This window comes from Ovis canadensis, chromosome 19 (genome assembly GCF_042477335.2).
Source record: "Ovis canadensis isolate MfBH-ARS-UI-01 breed Bighorn chromosome 19, ARS-UI_OviCan_v2, whole genome shotgun sequence".
Taxonomy (NCBI): domain Eukaryota; kingdom Metazoa; phylum Chordata; class Mammalia; order Artiodactyla; family Bovidae; genus Ovis; species Ovis canadensis.
Genome location: NC_091263.1, coordinates 15,628,550 through 15,656,255, shown reverse-complemented (window position 1 = coordinate 15,656,255; position 27,706 = coordinate 15,628,550). Strand labels below are relative to the sequence as shown.

The 27,706-nt window shown below is 44.7% G+C and overlaps 1 protein-coding gene across 1 annotated transcript in view; it reads left to right on the top strand.

Moving 5' to 3' along the window:
* Positions 1-10,551: 10,551 nt before the first annotated feature.
* EGFR (epidermal growth factor receptor) overlaps positions 10,552-27,706 on the top strand; it is a 208,370-nt gene continuing 191,215 nt past the window's right edge. Inside the window, exon 1 of the mRNA XM_069561141.1 lies at positions 10,552-10,836. Coding sequence (XP_069417242.1) covers positions 10,749-10,836 — 88 coding nt within the window. The 5' untranslated portion in view covers positions 10,552-10,748. The remainder of the gene's footprint in view (positions 10,837-27,706) is intronic.

Here is a 27,706-nt window from a genome sequence, read left to right as displayed (position 1 = left end):
GCAAGAATGGCAACTAAGGAGTTTACCACACAAACTAGACAACTTCACAGTTAACTGGGACTAGCTGAAGGCCATCTCCCACCCACTTTCCTCCTCCTTAACCCCAAACAAGTTGTGGACGTGAGGGCAAAGATCAAATCTCCCTAGCTCCATGTCCCACAGCTGGTGTAAGAGATGAAAAATCAATGGGTTGTCTTGGGAGATGACCAGAAGCACATTCTGCTTACTGCTGGAGAGAAAGGGCTTAGCGATTCTGTGTATGAACTGCCTTGGAGAAGGTACAGCCTTCTAAAGCTGGTCCTGGGGTAACCAACAGTGTTCAGAGCAGAGGATCTATACCCAGGAATGCCTGCAGGGGCTACAAGCAGATGGAACTTGATATGAAGCAGAGGTCTGCTTTTTTCCAGAGTGTTTTATTTTATATTTTATACCTCAGAGGCCCCCTTAGGTTCAGGGGAAAGTATATCACCTACCAGATTGGTCCATGAAAGCTGTTGCCACAGAATTTAGGGCTAGGATTACTCTTTATGTAGAACTTGCAGTCATCAGGTATTCTAAGGCTAGATAAAGATGCCCCGTCCAGTAAAGCACTGTCAGCTGATCTGTAGGAGGACCTGCAGTGTCAAAATCCCTCTTATCAGATAACAAGTAGCAGATAAGAGCTTCTCCCCTCACCAGGTTCAGCAGAGGGGTGTTTGTTTTCTTCAGAAGACATGGATTTCTTCAAAGTAGTTCTAGCCTTAGTCAGTTTAAAGTTGGTTTAGAGGGACTGTGCAAGGTGGTTACCTACTGAGACAGGAGGAAAGGGGGCAGGGTACAACCTTTAGAAGAGTGACATAGCCATTTAAGACACTGTATAAACCAGTAAGGATCAGCTATGTCCAAGATTGAGGAAGATTTGGCTTTCAGTGGACCATGAGCTTCATTACATGCTTGCTGTAACACGTGAGTATCTAAGGGACACATCCACAGGTGCCCTGACCGTTCCAAGGATGGCATACAAGGCCAAAGAGCGGGTGGTACCCCAGTTTCTGGAAATCACCACCCCTTCTCCAAGAGAGTTGGAATAATCTTCCCTCTTGTTAGCCCATAAAATTACCCAGCCTGTAAAACTAACCACCCTCACACCTCTGGCCATTCGCCTTTTGAGATGGACGGTGTTCTGTCTGTGTCATGTGGATCCCCCAGGGTCACCTTTCGCCTTCTGCGGACCCACAATATCTCAGTGGAGTGTGTACACGTGTGTGCTGTGTTTAGTCAGGGCCGACTCTGCAACCCCATGGACTGTAGCCCATCAGGCTCCTCTGTACATGGGGTTTTCTCAGCAAGAATACTAGAGAGGGTTGTCATTTTCTACTCCAGGGGGTCTCTCCTACCCAGGGATCAGACCTGCGTCTTTCACGTCTCCTGTACTAACTTGCAGATTCTTTACCACCTGGGAAACCATGGAGTGTGTACAACTCTAAATAAATCTGTTTACACTTTACTTTGGCTTTGAGCTCTTTCCTCTGCAAAGTCAAGGCCCCTCATTTGGCGCCCCTCCTGGGGACTCACTCAAGACCTGAAATGTGACCATTTTGCTTGAGCCCCATTTTCCATGCAACACAACCACGTGGCACTTCCCTTGACAGGACTATGTCCAAGGTTCCCACCACACTTCTAGGGGGATAAACTGGATTCCATCTCACTGGCTCTTCTGTACCTCAGCCCAGCTCCTTTCCTTCTGGGTGCCCTCAGAGGAGTTTTCCACAGACCAGTTCAGTTCAGTTCAGTCACTCAGTCGTGTCCGACTCTTTGCGACCCCATGAATCGCAGCATGCCAGCCTCCCTGTCCATCACCAACTCCCAGAGTTCACTTAGACTCACATCCATTGAGTCAGTGATGCCATCCAGCCATCCCATCCTCTGTCATCCCTTTCTCCTCCTGCCCCCAATCCCTCCCAGCATCAGAGTCTTTTCCAATGAGTCAACTCTTTGGATCAGGTGGCCAAAGTACTGGAGTTTCAGCTTTAGCATCATTCCTTCCAAAGAAATCCTAGGGTTGATCTCCTTCAGAATGGACTGGTTGGATCTCCTTGCAGTCCAAGGGACTATCAAGAGTCTTCTCCAACACCACAGTTCAAAAGCATCAATTCTTTGGCGCTCAGCCTTCTTCACAGTCCAACTCTCACATCCATACATGACCACTGGAAAAATCATGCCTTGACCAGACAGACCTTTGTTGGCAAAGTAATGTCTCTGCTTTTGAATATACTATCTAGGTTGGTCACAACTTTTCTTCCAAAGAGTAAGCATCTTTCAATTTCATGGCTGCAGTGACCATCTGCAGTGATTTTGGAGCCCCCAAAAAATAAAGTCTGACACTGTTTCTGCTGTTTCCCCATCTATTTCCCATGAAGTGATGGGACCAGATGCCATGATCTTCATTTTCTAAATGTTGAGCTTTAAGCCAACTTTTTCACTCTCCTCTTTCACTTTCATCAAGAGGCTTTTTAGTTCCTCTTCACTTTCTGCCATAAGGGTGTTATCTTCTGCCTATCTGAGGTTATTGATATTTCTCCCAGCACACCTAGAGCCAGACATCCTGGAATGTGAAGTTGAGTGGGCCTTAGAAAGCATCACTAAGAACAAAGCTAGTGGAAGTGATGGAATTCCAGTGGAGCTATTTCAAATCCTGAAAGATGATGCTGTGAAAGTGCTGCACTCAATATGCCAGCAAATTTGGAAAATTCAGCAGTGGCCACAGGACTGGAAAAGGTCAGTTTTCATTCCAATCCCAAAGAAAGGCAATGCCAAAGAATGTTCAAACTACCACACAATTGCACTCATCTCACACGCTAGTAAAGTAATGCTCAAAATTCTCCAAGCCAGGCTTCAGCAATATGAGAACCATGAATTTCCAGATGTTCAAGCTGGTTTTAGAAAAGGCAGAGGAACCAGAGATCAAATTGCCAACATCCGCTGGATCATGGAAAAAGCAAGAGAGTTCCAGAAAAACATCTATTTCTGCTTTATTGACTATGCCAAAGCCTTTGACTGTGTGGATCACAATAAACTGTGGAAAATGCTGAGATGGGAATAGCAGACCAGCTGACCTGCCTCTTGAGAAACCACAGACCTTAGGGACGCCCTTTACAGTGACACCTGCTGAGCACAAGGCAGTGCAGGAGATCTACATCGCTGTTTGAAAAACAAACTTGAGAAATATCCCCAAATCTCAGAAAAGAAGGTGTAAGGAAAGCAGCCAATATTCTCCTCTGCCCTCTTGAAATCACCAATCTCCCCCCTCCCCCCCCACCCCATTTCTCAGGCTAGTCCTGCTTTCATCGCTCATTTAAAAGCTAAACATTTTTTAAAAGCACACAAAAGTTCAGGGAAGAGTGGGGGATGGGCAATAAAGCAAAAACATCCAGTTACAAAGAGATCCTTATGAACAAAATCACAATAAAGTGTCAGACCATCATCTCTAGCCACATCAGAGAAGAGCGCCTCACACGCAGCACATCCCCAGGCGGCCCAGATGCACGGCCCGGAGAAGCTGGGAGTAACCACTAGGGGTGGCCCACCCCGGACGCGCCCCCACCTCCAAGCGTCCTCCCGGGCCATCCGGCCAGATGGCCAGGCCAGACTACAGCTCCGGCCTGAGGGTCCGCAGTCCGCGCTCCTCCGCGCCTCTCTGCGAAGAGGGAAGGGAACGCAGTGTGCCCTGGAAGGGAGACAGGGGAGCCACTGTGTGGCGCGGGCGCTTGGTGAACCTGCAAACCAGGCTGAGCACACGGTGGGCACAGACTTGGAGCGTCACTGCTCATTTCCCCACGCAGCTGTCGCAACAAATAGCAGGGTTTTTTTGAAGGCAAGGAACAACACTGGCCCTTCAAGTTTCATAATTAGAAACCTCAGGGGAAAAAAATCATTGTTGCTAGCTTGTTCCATGGGGAGGCTGAAAGGGTGTTGTTTTTTTTTTTTTTTTAATGACTAATTCTATGTTCAGATTGTTTATATGACCATGAAGATTAGCTGAAGGGTAAATCTAATGGGCTGCCACTCCATCTAAGGGTTCAGAGCTGAGCCAATGAACTGTGTTTGCTTATTGCTCTGTCTGCATATGAGGAAGGCTTAGAAAACCTCCAGGAAATGAAAGAATGTTACTTATACAACCCACAGCTCTGAAAAACGTGTACACAGTAGTTTTCGTCAATTGTCAATTGCTATGTGGTAGGTGCTTTGCCTACATTATTTTGTCATAATAATTCTATAGTGGCAAGAATTAATGACAATTTATGGAGACAAAAACTAAGGCTTTTTGTTGGAAAGATTGAATAAATAAAACATGCTCAAACTCACAATGGCTCAGACAATAAAGAATATGTCTGCAGTGCAGGAGAGCCAAGTTCCATCCCTGGAACTAAGCAACTCTCATACACACACATGCTCAAAGTCCATTTAGTTAATGGCAATTTCTAGGGCAGTTTCTTATGGCAATTTCTATTCATTTGGTTACTTCACGCATGCCCCCTGCCCCATATATATGTGTGTGTACTTGTGTATAATATATATTACATGCACACACATATATATGTATGAATGTTTATGTATCAAACATAAAGTAAATAATGTAATACAAATTATTCATGAAACATCATTTAAATATTTAACTAGGTGTTGAAGACCTTCTTGTATAAACTAAGTAATGCTAGGGTATAACAGAGTAAGAAACAACCTGGACATCCAGGTAGCTGAGCAAAGGTGAGTTTCTCCCCCACTCTTCCTGTCCATCATGTAGACGTGACAAGCTGAAGGGTCTGCTCCCTGCCGTCATCCTTATTCCAGGCCCAGGCTGAGGAAGAATCCACTCTCTAGATCATCACCAACCAAAGCGGAGGGAAATGTGGGGAAGTGCACTCCGCTTCCGAAGAGTTTGCCCAGAAATGACATGGATCTCTCCATTAACATGTTATACAAGTCCAAGGCTGTAGGGGGAACAGAAGGTGCCATCCTCCATGGGGTGAGGGCAGTGAGACCCCATGGACACTCTGCTTTTCTTCATTGGGCTACAATTAATTGGTCTCAAGCGAGATTACTAAGGAGGAAAGGCAGTGGGCACTTGCCAAATGATCTTAGCATGTGACAAAACTAAGTGGCACCATTAGAACACCTTACTAATCGCCAGTGACAAAATAGCAATTTCCTTAAATGCAGGCATTGAGAATTCTAGTTACATTTGACATTATTTTTACAGTGGAATGGTAAAAAAAAAAAAAAAAATCCTAATTTTTGGTGGCATTGATAAATCAGTGAAATTGGTAGAGCAAACCCATAAGAACCACACCTAAAATGTGGCAGTTGCTGCTGTTAAGTCTCTTCAGTCGTGTCCAACTCTGTGTGACCCCAGAGACGGCAGCCCACCAGGCTCCCCCATCCCTGGGATTCTCCAGGCAAGAACACTGGCGTGGGTTGCCATTTCCTTCTCCAAGGCATGAAAGTGAAAAGTGAAAGTGAAGTCGCTCAGTCGTGTCCGACTCTTAGCGACCTCATGGACTGCAGCCTACCAGGCTCCTCTGTCCATGGGATTTTCCAGGCAAGAGTACTGGAGTGGGTTGTCATTGCCTTCTCTGAAAATGTGGCAGTAGCATTATTTAATCAGGAAGATTGAGTCTGCAAACACTAATGCCAGGAGTAGCCACACAGGCCCCATGACCTGTTGGATCAGGCTTGGTGGTGTTGGAGACCCAGTGTCCTTTCCGAAAGGGATAGTTATCATCTTTCGAAATGCCAGCTTGCATGAAAGCCCACCCAGTTGGCCAGCACTTTGCATTTTTCAAAAGAAACATGAAAGCCACATTTTGAATATGAAATCTCTTGATTTTTAAATGCTGCTATTAATAAATTACTTTAATTGGAAGAAATATTAAATGGACCCCACAAAATTACATCTGCATCCTGAACTTGGTTTGCAGGCCACCAGTTGAAACCTCTAGGCTAGTGTTTCTAGTTAGACAAGTAGTGACACCTTGGATAAAATATTCAGTGTCAGTTTTAAACGCTTAACATGAGCAAGGCATTGGGTAAAGTCCAGAAACTTTCTACAAGATCCCTGTGCAAATTAATTAACAAAAATTTCAACAATGCTAGAAACTAGCATTCAAAACAAGCTCCTGCTTTTTGAGCATTATTGTTGTTGTTCAGTTAGTAAGTTGTGTCTGACTCTTTGTGGCTCCATGGACAGGAGCATGCAAGGCTCCTCTCTCCTCCACTATCTCCCAGAGTTTGCTCAGATCCATTACCACTGAATTGGTGATGCTGTCTAACCATCTCATTTTCTGTCACCCCTCTCCTCCTGCCCTCAATCTTTTCCAGCATCAGGGTCTTTTCCAATGAGTTGGCTCTTTGCATCACGTGGCCAAAGTACTGGAGCTTTAGTAACAGTCTTTCCAATGAACAGTCAAGGTTAATTTCCTTTAGAATTGATTGGATTGGTCTCCTTGCAGTCCAACGAACTCTCAAGAGTCTTCTCCAGCACCACAATTTGAAAACACCAATTCTTCAGTGCTCAGCCTTCCTTATGGTCCAACTCTCACATCTGTACATGACTACTGGAAAAGCTTTGACTGTACAGATCTGTGTTGGCAAAGTGATGTCTCTGCTTCTTAATACACTGTATAGGTTTGTCATAGCTTTCCTTCCAAGGAGCAAGCATCTTAATTTTATGGCTGCAGTCACCATGTGCAATGATTTTGGAGCCCAAGAAAATAAAATCTGTCACTGCTTCCCATTTTGTCCCTTCTATTCACTAGGAAGTGATGGGACTAGTTGCCTTGATCTTAGTTTTTTTTAATATTGGGTTTCAAGCGAACATTTGTTTACTCTCCTCTTTCACACTCATCAAGAGGCTCTTTAGTTCCTTTTCACTTTCTGCCATTAGAATGGTATCATCTGCATATCTGAGGTTGTTGATATTTCTCATGGCAATCTTGATTCCAGCTTGTGCTTCATCCAGCCCGCCATTAGCATGATGTACTCTGTATATAAGTTAAATAAGCAGGGTGACAATATACAGCCTTATCATATTCCCTTCCCAATTTTGAACCAGTTTGTTGTTCCATGTCCAGTTCTAACTGTTGCTTTTTGACCCACATCCAGGTTTCTCAGGAGACAGGCAAGGTGGTCTGGTATTCCCATCTTTTTAAAAACTTCCCCCAGTTTACTGTGATCCACACCATCAACCCTAGAGATAATGAAGAATACTAATAACATAAAATTTTTAGTAGCAAGAATACTAATGATAAATGAAGGCCTCAGCACTTCTGTGTCAGTATATTATCCCTGAAGAAGAAGCTGCATATACTCTACCAGAGATAGGCCTCAACTCAGAGTCAAATGCACACAACTTGACTCAAAGGGAGAAGAAACCAGGGAAGCCTGCCACCAGCACCTCCCAGGAACCTCAGCAAGGGTTCTGGGGTCATAGACTCTTACCTTTCAGAAGCATGTGATCCCTGCTCACAGTGAATAATTTTAAGTATGTAAAAGGACTGACATTTGAAAATATGTCTCCCTTCAACTCCTGACCCTCAACTACTTCCCAGCTGGGGAGATGTCCTCCCCAGTGGCAATTCTTATACCTTCTGAAAATATATCTTTAGAAGAGCTGTTGAGCACACGTACATTGAAGTGGAAACCTGTTTTACAAGCACATGTTCTTATAGAACTTTAGGATTGGAAGGGATCTAGTTCAGCTCTTAATTCACAGCTTCCCTTGGTATTGCTTCTGCATCCAAATCTCTATCGATAGACAAACACACTTTCCACTTGGAAGCACTCATCCCACTTCTAGAAAACTCCAGTAGTTTATAAAAGATAATTTTTAAAGTTCTGAACTCTGCCATTGTGGTGTTTTTCCTCTTCAGTTCTTGCTTTGACCTCAAAGGCCAGTGAAAACAGGTGGCCAAATGCCTTTTGCCTAAAATGGAACTTAAAATATTTGAAGCCTTCCCATCTTCACCCTGCCAAATAATCCTGGCTTCTCCTCCCCTTCCACAGGGTGTGTGGTTTCAGGGGATTCTCTGCCTTGTGCCCTCTAGAAAGGATTGAACTCTTACTTAAAATACTCAGAAACCTCTTCAAAGAGGAGAACTGCTCATCAGAGGAGAAAAAGAGTTTCCAATTTGTAGCTGGCAAGGTAATGAACAAATCTGTTATGAAAATGGATAGACAACAGGAGATTTAATGTGGAAATGCTTGGTGTGCAGGGAGGCTTTATCTAGGAATTTGGTGGCCAAGTAGAAATTTTGGTGGTACTGTCTCTAAAATGTTTCCAAAATATTCTGAAACAGAATTTGGAGGCCTAAAGTCTCTATGTGTCTCAGGTTTGGAAAAGTGGCAGTATGACAGTGATGAAGGACATTGCCAGGGTTTGGATTTGAGACTGGCCTCATGACTAGCAAGGATGCTTTGAGACTTTGGGCAAGTTATTTACTTAACATTTCCTAGCCACAGCATCATCTTGCCATAAAAGACAGACAAGTAACCTTGCTCATAGGTGGTCAGATAAGTGAATTTCTAAACAGCACCTAGTACAGTGGAGTCAGGGCTTCTCCTGCTTTTCTTGTGGTGGTGATGGTGGTGGCAGCTTTTGCTTGGGCTATGGCCCGGGATGTGACCTGGGGTCACTTTCTTCCAAGGCTGAGTACCCAAGCATCCTCTACAAAGGGCCCAGTCTGGGAAAAGCTCTGTTCTCTCAGGATATAATTTCTGCTAGCTCAGTCACACAGTTCTTTACTTAACAAGTAACACATTTATAAATACACACCCCTCCATGTACCTATCAAAGAGCATAAAATCATCCTGAATGTCACCCTTCATATCACAGGCTCAGGACATGTCACACATCAGTCCCAGGAGGATGGTGCACCACCCTTTTCTCTGCAGTCACTGAACGCACCCCATATTGACTCGTGTGCCACACTGTCTCTTCAGGTCATCGTTTCCACAAATCTTTCCATCTTGAAATACCATCAGGTCATGTGGAAGGATGCACTGTGAAGGTTATTGCTGTTGACCTCTTTTGGGGGACTCATAGGAGAATTCCTGTGCAGTCTTCCAAATTGGTGGTAGCTTTGTGTTTTAATGGAAAATGGATCCATGCTACCGCATAAATGTTTCCTCAACAAAGGCTTAGGTCTCAATCTGTGGCCCTCGTGGAGTACATGCCTGGAACTTCTGTGAGCAGGTCAGCTATGAGAAGTACCCCTGGCTGCACTCCATGCCCACTGCTATGTGCCCCGTGCTCTTCTCTAGCAGACGGTGCTTTCCTGTGGCTGTTTTTTTACAAACCACTTTAAGTCCTTGCTTGGAGTGTTTGGAGGGGACTGAAGCCATGGCCTGCAGAATCTACACAGCCTTCTTCATCCAGGGGCTGGATGAGTTCAACAGGCTGAGTGGTCATCCTGATTCATTAAAATGAAGGAATAAACACAAATAACTCTAAATTTCCAGGAGCCCCAGGTTCCATGGACTTGCTGCCTGGGAAGGAAAGATGCAAGGTCTGCTCCTCCCCATAGGAAAGATCCTGCTCTAACTCCACTTATTTTAAGTTTGTGATTCCAGCTTAAATATCAGGGAGTCCAGAACTAAACCACCTGAATGTCACAGTGGCTCTTGTGAAGAAAAGGAGTCTGACTGTAGAGGGTGGAGGAGTCTGTCCTGGAGGAAGAGGAGCAGTAGGTTAGGGTGGGCTTTGCTGAAGGAATTTAGCTAAAAAGATCCTGCAGCCTGAGAAAGCCTAATTTCTTCCTGCCCAGTCCTTAGTGGGTTTCTCTGTCTTTCTCTTGCTTGAGTTACACCGTGGTGTCTCTGGGCGGATGGGCATCTAGCTAGTATTTATATTAAGCCTTTATTCTAAGCGCTTTGACTTTCTGAAGCGATTTACTTCATGGACCCCTGGCATACTCCTTCGGTGTCCACGCATTCATTCAACAAACATTTTTCCAAGACTAGTCTCTGCCAGGAGTTGGGTGTCCTTGTTTCGTTTGAATTCGAGGGTGCTTGACGCGACCTGAAGGACCCTCGGGCTGGAGAGCGCATCTCAGAGGCCAGGCACCCACCCCAGCCACGAGGGCGCGGCTAACGAACGTCTTAGCTGCTAGGCCACTTTCGATCCCCACTGAGATCCCAGGGTGCTCAGAGGAGTTGGGTGCCGGAACAAAGCGGTGGTTTCCCCCCAGGCACCCTTATCTGGCCTTGGGCCTAGGGCTCAGCCAGTTTGCCTGGAGTTAGCACAAGTTTGCTCCGCAACTTGGAGGGAGAAAGAGGGGGAAATGGCAACTTCGGCACAAAAGTGGCTCGAAGAAGGCTGGATCAGGGAGACCGCAGGCGCGTCCGCGGGGGACGCCCGGCTCGGCTCCTCACGGCCCCTCCTGGACACCGGACTCCTGGGGCAGCCGCTGTCCGCCGCCCCTAGTCCTGCCGGCCGGCGCTCCTCGGGCGGGTTCCTCCTCGGCCAGGCGCGCCGTCCGCCCCTCCTCCCGGGCCCTCCTCCTGCAGCCCGGCCTCCCCGCGCCCCCGCCCCGCCTCCGCCCCAGCGAGCCAGAAGTCCCGGTGGCTGGCGCAGCGCGCAGCCTCCGCCCCGGCTCGGTGCGCACGCCCGCGGCCCCACGCGAGCCCTGTCCGTCCCGCGCTGCCGTGTCCCGCGCCGCCGAGACCAGCGCACGGCGGCCGCTGCGTCCCGACCGAGTGCGGAGCGCGGCGCGATGCGACTCTCGCGGGCGGGCCGCGCGGCGCTCCTGGTGCTGCTGGCCGCGCACTTCCAGGCGAGTCTAGCGCTGGAGGAGAAGAAAGGTAAGGACGCCCGCGCCGCCGTCCTTCCCGTCCCGGGCGGCCGCGCTTTCCGCCGGGCTGCGGAGGAATGCGCGTCTCGGTTCCGGGCGGCGGGGCAGCCTCCGGCGCGGGGCGCGGGGCGCGGCGGGCCGCGGAGCCCGCAGCGCGGCTCTCCCCTCTGCTCTCCTGCCCTCCGCGGGCTGGACGCCCAGGCGAGCGCGTCCCAGCACGTGCGCCCACAGTCTGCCCGGCCCGGGGGCCGAGGGGGGACACGGAGTCCACCTCGCTCCCTCGGACCTCCAGGACCGGAGCGGCCCTCCGCGCCCGTCCCCGCACCCGCGCCCAGCCTCCGGTCAGGCTCCCGAGCCGGGGAGCCATCCTCCCAGAGCAGCCTTGACCTGGAGGCCCGGAAGCTCGTTCCGGGCACCGGCCACCTGTGCTGCGAGTCAGCGAGGGCCGAGGTACCCGCTGGCCCCAGGGGGCGGCTCGCACAGCGCCTCCACACCCGGGTGCGGCCCGAGCTGCCCCCGCCGTCCGCGCCCCTCCGGCGGTGGACTCTCCTGAGTGGTGGTTTCCCGGGACTCCCGAGACTCGCCCCCACCTGCAGCCCGTGGGCCGCGTGTCCCGGCTTCGAGGTGGATGGGACGGAGCGGTGGGACAGGACGTGGCCAAACAGCCGGGGCTTGGTGCGAACGCCCCAGAGGGGGGAACCCATCCTGGCTGGTTCTCCATGGTTTCAAAACAGGGCTCACAGCAAGCTTTCCTCCTCAAAATCCAGAAATTTTTGTGTCTGGGATGTGTTTTCTAGTTTTGAAGAATTTGACATTAAGCCAACCAAAATATTAAACTTAATTTAAATAAAAAAAATTGATGTCCGTGATTCACGTGTGCCAAATATCTAGACCCAACATGAGCGAGTCTGGCTTCGTGACTGCCGACCATAAACCCACTTGAAATGAGAAACATGCCTCAGAAGGTTTAATTGCACAATTTCAAGATCGAGCAGCTTGGGTTCCGAGAGTCAGGTCTGTACTTGCTGTTGAGGTCATTGGCACAGGGTATGGTGCTGAGCGAGTTTGATGCGGGAGCGCTAAGGCATAATGCAGTGGTTCCCAAACTTTGTTTCAAATTAGAATCACTTGGGATTTGAAACAGAACAAACGAAAAACGATGTCTGGCTCCCACCCCCAGACTTTGTCATTTCACTGGTCTGGGTTGAGACCTGGTTGTATGAATTTTTAAAAGCTCTTCAGGTGATTCTGCTGGGCAGTCAAGTTTGGAAATCTCTGGCAACAGAGGTGAAATCTCTGGCAAGATTGCTGCCAATGTAAAAAGCTCTTTGGGAACATCTGGAGTTTTAACAATCTTGCAAAGGAAAGCGAATGATGATTTTATTAAAAAAAGAAATTAGTTTTTTCAATGAAAGTCTCTCCTCCTCTGAGTCCCAGGCTGTGGTCCAGCTCCTGAATCTGTTGACAACAGGATTCCCGCCTGAAAGCAGGTGGCAAGGGGACCCCATCCTTATTTTAAACCCTTGGAGTGCCTCCGAAGCATCACTTTTCTCATTTCAGAAATGTTCCCAGCTCTTTGCTGTTACCCTTCTGAACACTACTATTAATGCTTAAAGATTCTTTTCTAAGAAATATATAAATACCACTTAAATTGCCTGTTAGTCCCATGTTTGTTCAAAACAGAATGCTTCTGAATACAATAGTGAGAGTAGGTGAACAAATGTTAAAGTAACGCCAGAAGACCAAAATGTACGGGGCAAATTATTAACAGCAAGTGTTAAAGACCTGTGTTGATCAAATTTGGTAAGTTTTATTCTAGAACATTTACTCATTTTAGAGAGGCTTCTTTAGTTCTAAGATACAGTGTCCTTTGTTCTTACTGCACTTGGTCCTGTCGGACACCGTTTTAAATGTCCTTTTAATCTTTACATCAAACATACAAGTTGGCTCTTGTCATTCTATGTGGGGAAACCGAGGTACAAAGAAGTAAAGTGACTTTCCCGCAGCTTGCAAAAGGCAGATGTTTGTTTGTTTACCTGAATTTTTAAACTCTGGCCCTCTGACCCTGGAGCCCTTCCCTGGGTGCTGCCTGTGTTGATTTGTTGTTCTGGTTTTAGAGGAGCTCTGTCGGTGTGTGTGATGTAGGATGCTGGCAGAGGGAGGAAGAACACTGGGGATGAGGAAGCCTCCTGCCCATGGTCTGGACTCCTTCTCCCCGTGCTCAGGAGGCTCCTTTTGTGGAAGAACTCTGTCACAAAGTGAGCGATGAATGTGGAGATGGAGGAATGTGGAGCAAGCTCCTTGCTTTTGAAAAACAGAAAGGGGAAGGTGCTGCTCCAGAAGTGATCCTGGATGGTATTCTCAGCTAGGCCATCCGGCCCGGCCCCTCCTCAGATGATATCCTTGGCTCAGTAGATCTGGGCTGTATAAAAGAGAACAAATTTGGGGATTTTGAATCGTATCCAAGGTGAAGCCTCCCTTTCTTTAAGGAGACCAGAGGATGCCCACTCAGTACTGGCCTGAAGGCCAGGAGCCTGTGTCCTCATTCCCATGCTGTGTGAAGGTGAATGTGTCCCTTGCCAGCTCCAGGTTCTGAGACCTTGTTTCTCAATTCAATGAATGTTTATTGAGTGCATCGCATGTGCCAGACATTATGAGTTAAAAGGGGCCGTGGTTATCCTAACGGTTTGTATTGTTGTTTCCAGAGTGGTTCTTTAGGCCACTGATTTAAGTAGCATCTTGCTTTTCAGATTTGGAAAGGAGACCAGCATCTGGGTGTCTGTCATCTGTCCACACTATGTAGCTCCATCTAGCAGTGAATGGCTGATAGCTCCCATCAGCTTTGGACTGCCATTTCATGCTTCATATATTTAGTTTCATGGTCCATAAGTTTTCAAGAACTTATTCTGAAATTTGAAGACGCCGATTGCCATTCATTGTGCTCCATAATCAGACTCAGTCCCTGTGATGGCACTAACATGTTGTAAAATGTTCTTAGAGGTGGTGTCAGTAAAGAGGAAGAATTCTGCCCTGTTTAAAAGAAAATATTCTTTGTTTTTCCTTTGGTCCAAGCTCCAGAACCAGCAGCTAGTGTCTGAAACTTTCTTCATGGGAGTGGCAAGCCAGCTCTAACATTAAACTGATGATTATGGTGTTTAAGAGAAGATAGCCCACATTGGTGCCCCGAGCCCTGATATGGGGGCAGGATCTGTGATGGGGATACTCAACTTGTTAAAAGACACGTAGGAACTTTCCTGGCCCCTGCTATGTGACTTGCTATGAAAATTGTGTTTGTGTGTGTGTGCACGCTTTAATTTGGACACGCTCAGTCATGTCCGACTCTTTGCGACCCCGTGGACTGTAGCCCACCAGGCTTCTCTGTCCATGGGATTCTCCAGGCAAGAATACTGGAGTGGGTTGCCATTTCCTTCTCCAGGGGATCTTCCCCACCCAGGGATCGAACCCAGGTTTCCCGCATCAGAGGCAGACCTCTGAGTCACCAGGGAAGCCCTGCAATTTAAACAACAGTTAGAACTGGACATGTAACAACAGACTGGTTTGGAAAAGGAGTACGTCAAGGCTGTATCTTACTTAAATTATATGCAGCGTACATCATGAGAAACGCTGGACTGGAAGAAACACAAGCTGGAATCAAGATTGCCGGGAGAAATATCAGTAACCTCAGATATGCAGATGATACCACCCTGATGGCAGAAAGTGAAGAGGAACTAAAAAGCCTCTTGATGAAAGTAAAGAGGAGAGTGAAAAAGTTGGCTTAAAGCTCAACATTCAGAAAACAAAGATCATGGAATCTGGTCCCATCACTTCATGGGAAATAGATGGGGAAACAGTGTCAGACTTTATTTTGGGGGGGCTCCAAAATCACTGCAGATGGTGACTGCAGCCATGAAATTAAAAGACACTTACTCCTTGGAAGGAAAGTTATGAGCAGCCTAGATAGCATATTCAAAAGCAGAGACATTACTTTGCCAACTAAGTTCCATCTAGTCAAGGCTATGGTTTTTCCAGTAGTCATGTATGGATGTGAGAGCTGGACTGTGAAGAAGGCTGAGGGCCAAAGAGAAGAGAAGACTCTTGAGAGTCCCTTGGACTGCAAGGAGATCCAACCAGTCCATTCTAAAGGAGATCAACCCTGGGATTTCTTTGGAAGGAATGATGCTAAAGCTGAAACTCCAGTACTTTGGCCACCTGATGCGAAGAGTTGACTCATTGGAAAAGACTCTGATGCTGGGAGGGATTGGGAGCAGGAGGAGAAGGGGACGACTGAGGATGAGATGGCTCGAGGGCATCACTGACTCAATGGATGCGAGTCTGAGTGAACTATGAGAATTGGTGATGGACAGGGAGGCCTGGTGTGCTGCGATTCATGGGGTTGCAAAGAGTCGGACATGACTGAGCGACTGAACTGAACTGAACTGATAGTAGAAATGGATTTTGGTTTTACTAATGGGGATATGTTTTTCAGAAAAGATCCAAGTTCTAGAACAAATTCTAGGCATTGTTTCCTTGTAGACATAATTCAACAAATAGATTCTGCTTCTCAAACCCTATTGTGTTTTCTTCTATTATTTGTGGACATTCAAAATTATAACAACCATTGTTTATTTCAGTTAATAATTACTTGTTTATTTCTGAACCATCAACACATACGGAACAGAATTTACATCTTAACTTGTTCTTATATGTCATTCCCCTTTGCATCAGAGCTTCTGCTCACACCTTCTTTTTCATCTTCCTTCTGAAAGATTTTTTTCCTGAGAAAATTCCAACAGTGTTTTCTTTGCACAATGTCTAAGGATAGTCTGCCATCCAGCCCATGGGCGTAAGCAGGTAAGCTTGAATTGAGGCAAGGATCCAGGCTTTGGGACTTAGGCCAAATAACCGGTTTGACTGAAATTTTCACCTTTTCAGAGTCATCAGGTCTGGCTTCCTTGCAACAGGTTTAGGTCGACACGATTCAGTTGTCTAGAAAGTTCCCTGAGCCAGCTGGGGCAGGAGGGGTGGCTGGGGCTGGTGAGTGTGGTAGCTTGTTTACTTAGCCCCATTAGAAGCTAAGCGCTGAATTTGACATTTTAATCTCTGAAGACACTGAAGTATAATATCAAATGTCTGACCCTGTTGACTGAGTATCTGTGAGTTGCATGTGCTTAAAATAAATTTTACTCCTACAAAATTTCAGTAGCTTGCTTAAGAAAGTCATTTGTGAAAGCATGAGTGTGGGATAGAGTTTCTTTTTTTGTTCCACATTATACCCCATTTTGGTGGGTTCTCATGGAAAAACCCAAGGTCCAAGTTATCTTTTCTGACTGTATCTGGAATGTGCCTTTATCAAGAGTCTTGAATTATAGTTTAGTGAACTAATGATTGGATGAGAATGGCTCGAACACAGTTTTTTTTTTTAATTAATTTTTTTATTGAAGGATAATTGCTCTACAGAATTTTATTGTTTTCTGCCAAACCCCAGCATGAATCAGCTATAGGCATACACACATCCCCTCCCTTTTGTACTTCCCTCCTGTCTCTCTCCCCATCCCACCCCTCTAGGTTGATACAGAGCTGATGTTTGAGTTTCCTGAACCATACAGCGAATTCCCACCAGCTATCTATTTTACATATGATAATATAAGTTTCTGTGTTACTCTTTCCACACATCTCACCCTCTCCTCCCCTCTCCCCAAGTCCACAAGTGTATTCTTTATGTTTGTTTCTCCATTGCCGCCCTGCAAATAAATTCCTCAGTACCATCTTTCTAGATTCCATATATATGTGTTAGAATATGATATTTATCTTTCTCTTTCTGACTTACTTCACTCTGTTCTAGATTCATCCACCTCGTTAGAACTCAAATGTGTTCCTCTTTATGGCTGAGTAACATTCCATTGTGTATATGTACCACCATTCTTTATCCATTCGTCTATCGATGGACATCTAGGTTGCTTTCATGTTCTAGCTATTGTAAATAATGTGGCTGTGAACGATAGGATACATGTGTCTTTTTCAATTTTGGTTTCCTCAGGGCATATGTCTAGGAGTGGTATTGCTGGGTCTTATGGTGGTTTTATTCCTAACTTTTTAAGGAATCTCCATACTGTCTTCCATAGTGGCTGTACCAATTTACATTCCCACCAACAGTGCAAGAGTGTCCAACACAGTTCTTGATACAGCCACAATTGCACCTGTTACTAGGTGGCCAGTAAACATGGCTTTGACTTAGTTTAATTTTGTATATTTAATGATTATTATATGAATTAACCACTATTGTTCTTCCTTTGAGTATGATTATATATGACAACTTTGGCTTTTATTTGCATTTTTTTTTTCTTTATGTTCAAGCCATGGTGACAATTTGTGCTGTTCCATCCACAGCTTAAGCTCTGGGAATGAATCTGACTTGGTATTTGCCCATAAGTGTCTAGAAGTCAAGTGGAGGAAGAGAGAACTACAGATGACCAGTGTGAAAATGTCACAGAAGCAGTGATAGAATTTAATGCAAGATAAAGAAGTCTTCTGGTATTTAGTCCTTGCTTTAAATTCTGCCTGGAGAGAGGGCTAGGTGTAGCACCAAATGGAAGGATTACTCATTTGAGCCTTAAGAGCACTATGTGTATTTCCCCAGATAATATGATGTGAAGGACATTCCAAGAAATGTGTCAAGAGTAGCCAAGTCCTGAAGAGCACTGGTTATCCATTGTGGTGGGAGGTGAAGGGAGAGCTGACGAGGCTGTAGTTGTTTGAGAGCTATGTGTGAAGGGAGGGGCGCCATGCAGCTAGGAACTGGTGTAATGTATTTGGTATTCTGGAAAGAAGACTCTGGCAGGCTTGTGGGGAATGGGTTACACGGGCAATGGTAGAAATAGGGAGATGGGTGAGGCAGGCAGGTGAAATGCTGTAGTATTTCAGTGAGGGTGCAGAACAAGAGACTCAGGAAGATCTGGAGGTGGAATTGATTGCTAATCATATGTCATGAGTATGAGAAAGAGAGAGTCCCAGGATGACACACAGGCTTCTGACTTGGAAACCTGGACGAACGTAAATCCATTCGCAGAGGCTGCCAGTGCTCCAGGAGGAGCAGAGTCAGCTCTGCCGCACTCTGATGGAACAGTCCAGGAGTGTACAGGTCTGCAGCCCAGGAGAGCAGTGGCCTTGAGCTGGCGTTTTATTAGCCATTTCAGTGGCTTTGGCAGTGTCTTCAGTGTCTTTGGCAGGCATTGTCTTTGGCAGTAGAACAACTCACCCCAGCCTGGTCCATGCTCTTTGTCACCATCCATACTGAGCCTGGCCAGGTTCTAGACCACCAGCTGCTTTTTGGACTAGGCCACTGTGATTAGCAAGCCAGATTAGGTGCAGTTGTCAACAACCGTGTGTATCATGCATGTAAGTACGTTAAGAATCATGTGCTTGTGATCATGTTATGGAATAATCATGTGAGTATGTTGAGAATCATGTTAGTATACTGCTGCAAATCGTCAGATGAGAATTCACCATTTCTTATGTAGGAAAGCATCAGATTGCTTTTTTTAATATGTGAATGACTGATCGAAAAAGACTAGGTGATGGTGATGGTGAAGTCGCTCAGTCGTGTCCGACTCTTTGCAACCCCGTGGACTGTAGCCTACCAGGCTCCTCCGTCCATGGGATTCTCCAGGCAAGAATATTGGAGTGGGTTGCCATTTCCATTTCCAGGGGATCTTCCCGAACCAGGGATCGAACCCAGGTCTCCCGCATTGGAGGCAGACGCTTTAACCTCTGAGCCACCAGGGAAGCGACTCTTTTTTAAAAAACAAAACAGAACAGTAGCCTTTGAACTTTGAACATTCCTCACCAAGAAACTTCTGGAAAAAAAGGATGCCCTAGGTCAGTCCAGTCAAAATTTCTGGAGGATGGAGCACTGAGGATACCTATAAAAACTCCCTGGGTGGTTGTGAAGAGTACATTAAGTGGTGTGTGCAGCTTGTGCAGAGTTTTGTCTCTGTTTCCTGACTCCCACTTTTCACACATTACATGGGTTTCCTCAAGATCAAGAAACTGGTTTATATTTCATTAGGAAATGAGTCTCAAAGTTACTTTGTTTTTTTTCATGAGTTGATACATGAGAAGTCTAGTCCAGTGGCTTCTAAGTATGTCCCAAGACAGCAGTAAGAGCATCTTAATAAGAATGTCCATTCCTGAACCCCCAACCCAGACCTCTGGATAAGGCGCTGGGGGTCAGGCCCACGATGTGATGCACACCAGGGTGGAAGAGCTGCTGACATGCTGCCTGCAGAGCTCAGGCTGGGTTCTGGGTTCTCTGGAGGAGCACGGTAACTGTGTCTGGCCTTACTGGACGCATAGTTTGCAGAGCTGAGTTGGGACAGGGACATGTGTAGTACAGCATCTCATGACAGACATGATAGGGGTTTGATGGGGGCCCAAAAAAGGAGCTGCATCTGTCTCTGTGACAGCGGCAGTGTCCCCAAAAGAGGACATTTAGTTGAACCTCAAAGGATGAAGTTTTTGCCTGGTCTCTGTGCGAAGGGAAAAGAGAGAGGCACTATTGTGGCTGATGTTCCTGACGTGGGCCCACCATGACTGGTTGTGTCATACATGCAGGGGCGAAGGCTTTTAGCATTTCCTGCTTCATTTTCTTAATAATCATAAGAAAACTTACAGTATCAAAGTCCATTTAAAAAATAAAATGGCTATTTGGTCATTTTTTTAAAAAAGTCACCAGATATGAAGGATTGAACTAGAATCTGGACAATAGTTGATAGTTTGAACATTCTCCCCAGTAGCATGATTTGGCCCTAAAACTTGTTGTGAATAAGAAAAATGACCTTGTCTGATCCTTTAGTAACTCCTACTGCAGAAAGCAAAGAGAGAATGAAAACAGAAGTCTGCATAATTCTGGGCACAATAAATACTTGTTAAATCACACTGAACTCAGAAAATCTCTCAAATTAATCGAGCCTTGCTCACTTGTAAATCATAAGACATCTGTTTCCTGATTTGTTGAAAACTGGTTTACCTGTTTATTTGCAGAGGCCGTTTGGGAACAAGCAGGCTGACTTGTAACGGGGTTAATGGCTGTTGATGCACCTTGGGTGCTCATTCCTGCCTTTATGTGAAGAGAAATATGGAGGTGGTTCTAGACCACTGTTTACTTAGAGCATTTATGAAGCACTTTATTTTAAATGCAGCGACGTGATACCTGATGGTTTTACTACTGCAGACGCCCAGGCCTGCTCAGAGTGGGTGATGTCATGATGGCCTTAGCAGTTGTAGTGCCTTACACCTGAGATTATCACGGCCACTGGCTGAAGTTCCTTTCCTTTACTCTAGGTAAAAGCTTCTTATTTTTCTTGGAGAAAACTGACTCACTGCTTATAGTCTCTCCAGGATGACAGGCTGAATACGTGTGAATGTATGTGAAAAACTCTGCATGTTTTACTTCCTTTGCCCTCACTTGTAAATTCATCTCTAGTGTCTGGAATAGAAACAAATCATTTATTGAACCTGTGCAAGTCCTTTAGGACAGGCAAGTGTTCCCGGAAATCTCTTGTGATTGTAGATGGGATTTCAGAAAGTTTTTCAAAACTTTTTTTACCTGGTTTACTTACTTACCAGCAAATGCCGAATGAAAATTATCAGGAGATTTCATTGCCATTCCTTTTTTTGCATTTACACAGTATCTCTTAGTTCATTCGTATGTGTGATAAGCCAGAGTAGATGGCTCAAACTGTGCCAAACAATATTAATTAAACTATTTTAAGTTTGTTGTAGTACTAAGTTGCAAGCCTTTTTTTTTTTTAAACTAAGGTATGCTGCTGCTGCTAAGTCACTTCAGTCGGGTCCGACTCTGTGTGACCCCATAGACGGCAGCCCACCAGGCTCCCCCGTCCCTGGGATTCTCCAGGCAAGAACACTGGAGTGGGTTGTCATTTCCTTCTCCAGTGCATGAAAGTGAAAAGTGAAAGGGAAGTCACTCAGTCGTGTCCAACTCTTTGCGACCCCATTGACCGCAGCCTACCAGGCTCCTCTGTCCATAACGTAATACTAGAAAGTTTTAAAATTACCATCTCTTTCACAAAGGAAAAAGAACCCAGAACTTCCAGTTTCATCTACTTTTGATTAAGTCCAGATGAATGACAAAAAAGCAAAAGGTGGTAGTTGAAGCATTAATGTATCGCCTGTTGGTGTTTAAGGTACTGATTTTAAATATGATGCGTTTCAAGACTTTTTCTTGGTTTTGATTTGCTACAGCAGTAATAAAGAATCCTTATAGTTACTTCCTGATTACTTTATCTCTTACCATTTCCTAGTACTTATGCCTGGAACGTATTTACAAGAATAATGTATTACCTTAACCTGTCCTCCCTTCCCCCTTCCTTTCTCCCTTTCTTTTGTTTTTGGAAGCTGCTATGAGTAAGCCTTTGCAGAGAAAGAAAACTTTGGAAAAAAAAAAAAAAGAAAACTTTGACAAAAGATCACAATAGAAAACTTTGATAAGTGACTGTAAAAATATAGAATATAATTTTTTAAGTTAGAAAGTATCAAAGACATTCATACTTGTGATTATTTTTAGTACAAATAAGCATATTCATGTATCACTCCTTGAAAAGTGGCACTGCTCAAGGACTTTGTCTCAGTATACAGCTTCGTGTATTTTTTTCCCAGTAATCTGTTGTTCATTATAAGGGGGAAGAGAAAACAGGCTTCCTAGTTTCAACTTCCATAAAATAACTAAACCACATGGTTCTGAGACTCCTGCCAACTGAAAGTATCTACGAAATTAAAAGCAAATCTAAATGCATGCAAGATATGTGTTTAAACACATTGATAATAAATGTATTGTCCCTATAATTTAGATGCTGAAACATTGATGTCATAATAATAATAACAGCTTGCATTTGTACAGCACTTCCAAGTTTACACAATGCCTTAATATCCATCTTTCTAAGCCTCCTAACAACCCCACAGGATGGAGATAATTATTCACATTTGAAGGTGCAGGACTCAGGCTCACGGGCATTCTGCACTTTGCTTGTGGTCGCTGGACTAGTCGATTTGGTGCTGAGAGCTTTTCCTGCTTCACAACAGACACTGTTTTCGAACTACTGTGTCAAATGTGCCCCCAAACTCTCCTTACTCCTCCTTTGAGACTGGTTTTTAGCTGTTGATACCTCCTATCATTTTTAGTCCTATTTGTGAATCAAAAAACTAACAGTATTCTTCAACATTTCTGTTATATTTCTCTTACTTCCATTTAATGCCTCTCAGAAGTTCTGTTCTGTTTTTGTTCCTTTCCTGCTTTTCCTTATGTTTTGAAGTATTTTTTTAGTTTTCTTGTATATGTGTCAGAGTAGCCTATTTCATAAGATATAGGCAGTGAATTTATGAGCCTTGAAAACATTTACTCTAGAAATTAAATGTATAACTTTATTGTAAAGAGTCATAAACCCTCAAGGAGATGTGGGTTCAAACCCTGGGTCTGGAAGATCCCCTGGAGGAGGAAATGATAACCCACTCCAGTATTCTTGCCTGGAAAATTCCATGGACAGAGGAGCCTGGTGGGCTGCAGTCCATAGAGTTGCAAAATTGAACAGGACTGAGTGACTGAACACACACAGCACAAACTTATTTAAATTTGCCAGACTTGTAAATACTTGAAGAAAAATGAAGGGAGAAACCAACTTGATAGAGCAGTTGGATCAGTTAGCAATGCCTGTGGCGAAGTGTGCTCATTTACTTACACAGTTCTGTGAAGAGTCATATCTGTGATTAAATGAAGCACATAGTTCAGTTCATTAGGGTGTGTAAACAGCTATTATGAAAAGATACACACTCAGTAAACAGTGTCCACTCCAGGATGGTTCACACCCTTTACACGAATCCATTCTGGATGGTATCATCCTTGGAAGCATGGACTTTAAGGAGAAATTATTACAAAAATGAAACTGTTCCACTTTGAGGAGCGTTGTTAGTTAAATTGGTGGAACGAGGAACATGACAGTGAATGGGTCCTTCATTTATGCAGAGACACCTTTTCTCAAAGAAATACCGGGTACAGTGTTCGTTCTCCTCCATTACGAAGGAAAGGACTTTTGTTTGTCATTGTTTATTCCTAGCATAGTGGAAACTTTTCAGTACTCCAGCAGAAATTCCCCCAAAGCATGTTTATATTTCATAATTATCAAGTGAAATAGGAAAAAGTTTTGTAAGTAAGAATAATTGGTCTGCAGTTGCTGCCTGTGTATTACAGGTGTAGGTCTGTCACTGAGAGAACACGTGATCTTTGCAGCCTGAGATGGCACAAACCCTCACAGAGAACAGGCAGCTAGTGTGTTGATTTCAGGGCCACTTTAGTAACTGAGCCTCTAAGTCTTGCGAAAGTTACTTGGGCAAAAGCTATGCCATTTCACCTTCAGTCAGCAAAGTCTGCCCAGCCAAGGCAGAACAGAAAGTTAAGCAATTTGGTGAAACAGAACCACGTAAGGAGTCAATCAGATGAATTGCCCAGTTTTTCACTTCACTTTCAGCCTCTAGGTACTGTTTTTCGTTTAAATGCACGTTAACCTTGTGCCTGGTTTGGGGGAGGCACTAAGTGCCAAAGTCCCAGGTAGATGGAGGATTTGTGCTGGTATCTCAAGTCCATGTTCCCTCGTGACGTAGTTAGTGATTGTCTTAAAGTCTTGAATAGAAAAGCTAGGTTTTTAGATTGTTGAGCAGTGGCTACTAACTATGCATACTATTGCCCAGTTGTAAAAACAAAACATTCAAACTGTAGCCAGGGAAATTAGTAGTCAAAAGTTCCAGGTCTGAACCATCCTAGGAACCAATGAGAATGGGGTCTTTGATGCCTTGATGGGGACAGTTGTCAGGAGTGCCTGCTTCTGTCACATTTTTCTTTCCTCCTTGGACTTCATTTTAGGGAGAGTTTGGACATTACCCACCTTCTAAGCTTGTATCGTCTCACCTAGGTGACAAGCAAGAGGCAGACCGAGGTGACAGTCGCAGTGAAATGCACCAGTGGTGAACACAGGGCTGCCGAGTGCACGTTTATAGAAGTTTTACAGGCTGGGTGACTTCTGGACACTATGTACAAGGTTGATTTTTAATTAACACAGAACCACTAGGTATCATGTAACGTAAGAACAATATGCAGTCCTGATCTCGTGACTGTCACATGTCCTGTTCACAAGCTGCTCTGTCCAGCCAGAAGGAGCTCAGGCTGAACTTAACAGGCACTTTAAAAGTAACAAATGATAATTAATACCCCGTGGTTTTGAAATGAGCCATCAAGCATGCCGACTCAGTGGCGTCTCTCAGGGATAAGGAGAGGGTAGGATCATGAAGTCTGTGTCTGGGGAAGCGGCTCTGGCTAGCGAGGTAGAAGCTGAGTGTGCCTCACAGGGAGTGTCTGCAAAGGGGTTTCCTTAGAGTTTGATCAGTGACATTTCATAGAGCTTCACACACATGCACACACCTCTGCCTCCTGGTGTGGCCTGGCTGGCCCTGACAGGTGGGAGCCGTGTGCATCCTGACACACGTGGCTGGGGCATGTTTGTAGGTCTGCACGTGTGTGCCGCCTCCAGAAATGTGTGACCACTACCCTCTGACCATCCTGACTGTCTCTGTTGTTGGTGTCTTTTTGCCACAGGTGCCTCAGGTCACTTATCAAGGATCTCTGCCCACTAGTTGATACAGAATTGATTCTCCTGAAGAATCTGTATCTGTTTGTATTTTGGGGACTATAAAGTGGAATATGTATGTCACTTATTAAAATGTCATTATTAAATGGGGGAAATGTCCCTGGGCTTCTTGACTCAAACAGGGAAAGAAGACACTTCTTTAGCCAAGAAGTGACTACATTTGCGGGGTGAAGAGGACCTCCCAAACTGGAGGCCAACAAAGTCACATGTGCCAACTGTTCAGGGCTCTTGAAGTAACTACTCTCAAAACGAAAGCTTCCATTAGGTGGGTGTTTGTGAACCTCACTGGTTCTGTGTCCAGAATTATCATGTTTATGATTAATTTTTCCAGTCTACATATTATTGTGCTAAAGGGTGCATTCGACCAGTGATTCTAGGAGCAATCCTCATTAACATTTGACAGGGGACTTTTTTTCCTTTAATTCTAGAAAAGGCAATAATAACCTTCTTTAACATCTATTTGATGTTAAATTTTTTATAAACAAGTCAAACAAAATGTGCACATGGGACCAAAATATAAATATACAAGATGATTATGTCAGAAAATGTCTAGATCTGCTATGTGGTATCTTTTTGGATAAAAGTTATTGAGGCCCCCACCCCCTGAACACACACAGGGCGGTGTGGGGTCTGGATCGGGCTTCACCTCTTGGATGCTGGCTAAGCTGAGCAGCCCTGTGAGTTCTGGTTTCCTCGTCTTTAGAATGGAGTCATAGTGCTTATCTCTTGGTGCTGCCAAGAGGATGAAATGAGATGATTGTTTAGAAGATGGACTCCATTCCAGAGGAGCTCACTATATGCCTGTATAAGTACTGTGCCGTGCACTCTAACCTCTAACCCTTACCACAACCGTTACGGTTCCTGTCCCTTCACCTACCTGAGCTCATCTGCCCAGGAAGGGTCACTCTGGAGCCTGCCTGGGACCCATGTCCTCAGCAGATGCATGCCTCTGCCCCAGACACCCACCAGCTCTGGGTCCTGGGAAGGCTGTGGGGCCCCAGCAGGAAAGGCTCCGCAGACCCACTCTTCGGCTCCACAGTGGGCCTCAGTTTCCCTCAAAAGAGCACTGTTGTTGCTTTGTTCCTGTAGATCCCTGAGCCAGTTTTTATTTACTTATTCATTTTTATTTTGAAGATGTACTTTTTATATTATTCTGAGCCAGTTTTTAAAATGCTCCTGGTTTCATCGCACAACTTGGTGACTTACTCCTGTCCTGTTTGCACGTTGGCACGTCACCGTGGCCTTGGTGAAAGGCCGTTTCTCCTCTGCTTTCCTTGCTCACCTTTCTGCTTTCATCATCACAGCACACACGGCAGAGATGGCCACACACATTTCCCAGCCTCTGAGACTTCAGGGTCCCCTTGGCAGACGCCCTGTTGGAAGCCCTTGCCCCTCTCAGTGACAGTTAAGTTTCTAAAGAAAGAAAAAAGTGGAAGTGTTATTTGATCTGAAACTAATTAAAGTGTTTCAGGTAGTGCTTTGTGCACTTGTGATGGGTTCTAACCCACTACCTATTCCACCCAGAGGCCGCTGCCTTCACCTGGGCACCAGCCTCATAACTTCCTTTGCTTTCCTGTTATTCATTGAGTTTATACTAAGATTTTCAGGTGCTCTTGTGGAGCCATGAAAACGCACCAGTTACCTATCATTCTTCCTGTCTATCTGTCTATCATTACTATCATTGTTTTTGAATTTGCAAGATAACAGATGGTCATGAATTAATACACTAGAGACTTGCTATTTCCTAGCAGCAGCATATAAAAGTTATTTTTAAAGTTGTTTTAAATCTGTGAGTAAAAATAAATTGCTGCAAGAAACACCAAAAATGGAAAAGCTAACAGTACAAAGTTGATCATTTATCTCATAGGCATTGCTAGCAGCATAGCTGCTTTATAAACAGTGAGAGGATTTATGAGACACTTAATTTACAGCTGGGTTGAAGGGCATTCTAACCTTCGCTCTGGGTCTTGCCACCCTTGAGCTTTTTGGAGTCACATGGTGCGGGGTGGGGATATAGCTTGCCTGGGAGCGGGCTGTTTGAAGACAGGCAAGACACAGAGGGAAGCAGTCAGCACTCAAGCAAACGTTTATTTTCTTAGAATATTAACTTATGGTTAGCATTTCTTTTTTTTAATTTTAAGAACGGGAGAAAAGAAAATGTGTGGTTAGGAAGGTGAGGCTTAAGGAAGTTAACCAGTCTACATTCCCTAGATAATGTTAGTGAGAGTAAGTTCTTCACTTTCAAACCATGTTTTAGAGTGGGTGTTTGTCTGAACTTAACGTTTGGATCTTATTTTTCTCAGTTTTTTTTTCCACTTAATAGAGAATTTCAGAAGACTTCTTAAATTGTTGTAGTTCTTAGGAAAAGCATACTGAAAACACTGACCACGTTATGTAAATATGAATGGCGATTTGTTGTAACAGGAAGGCTTTTTGTTGTTAGCTTTTTATTTTTAAAGAATTACGAATTCACCAGAAGTTGCAAAACAGGCACAGGGAAGTCCTATGCACCCTGCCCCTCACCAACACCCCCTACCCCAAATGGAACATCTTAGCAAAGCTGTAACTATTCAGGTTGACATCTTTATCTAATAAGCTAAATGCTCGCTGTTTTAATTAGCTTTTTAGGTAGTATTATATAAATTAGTCTTTACAATACTGTTTAGAAGGTAATTTCTTAAAATGAAATGTGTTGGTTTTTAAATTTGGAGACCATGGAGTCCTGAGGTGGGCAAGCTAATGAGGGATGACTGAAGAACATAGATGGACAGAGAAATGGAGACAGATAGATTGATTACTTTTTTTTGTTGATTATTTGGACAAGCCAGACATTTTCTTGTAGTTTTGGGGTTAATTTGCCAAGTTTATATTCTCTTCAAGTCAGAGTGGTTGGGTTTTTGTGTGTATACCATTGTATTCATCCCATGTTTATTTTCATCTATTTGGTCTATTTTGCCTTCTTTAAGTGCCCTAGAAGGTGGTCTGGATTGCTGGTGAACTCATGTTTCTTGATTCAGATGCTGATTCCCAGATATGTCACACAGTGAAAAATTTATAGAGCTGAACATTTTTTATTTGTATACTTTTCTACATATATGTTATGCTATAATAATTTTAAAATACTAGAATCACAGTCATGTAATAGAGAAGATAAAACTTCCGCAGGGAAAG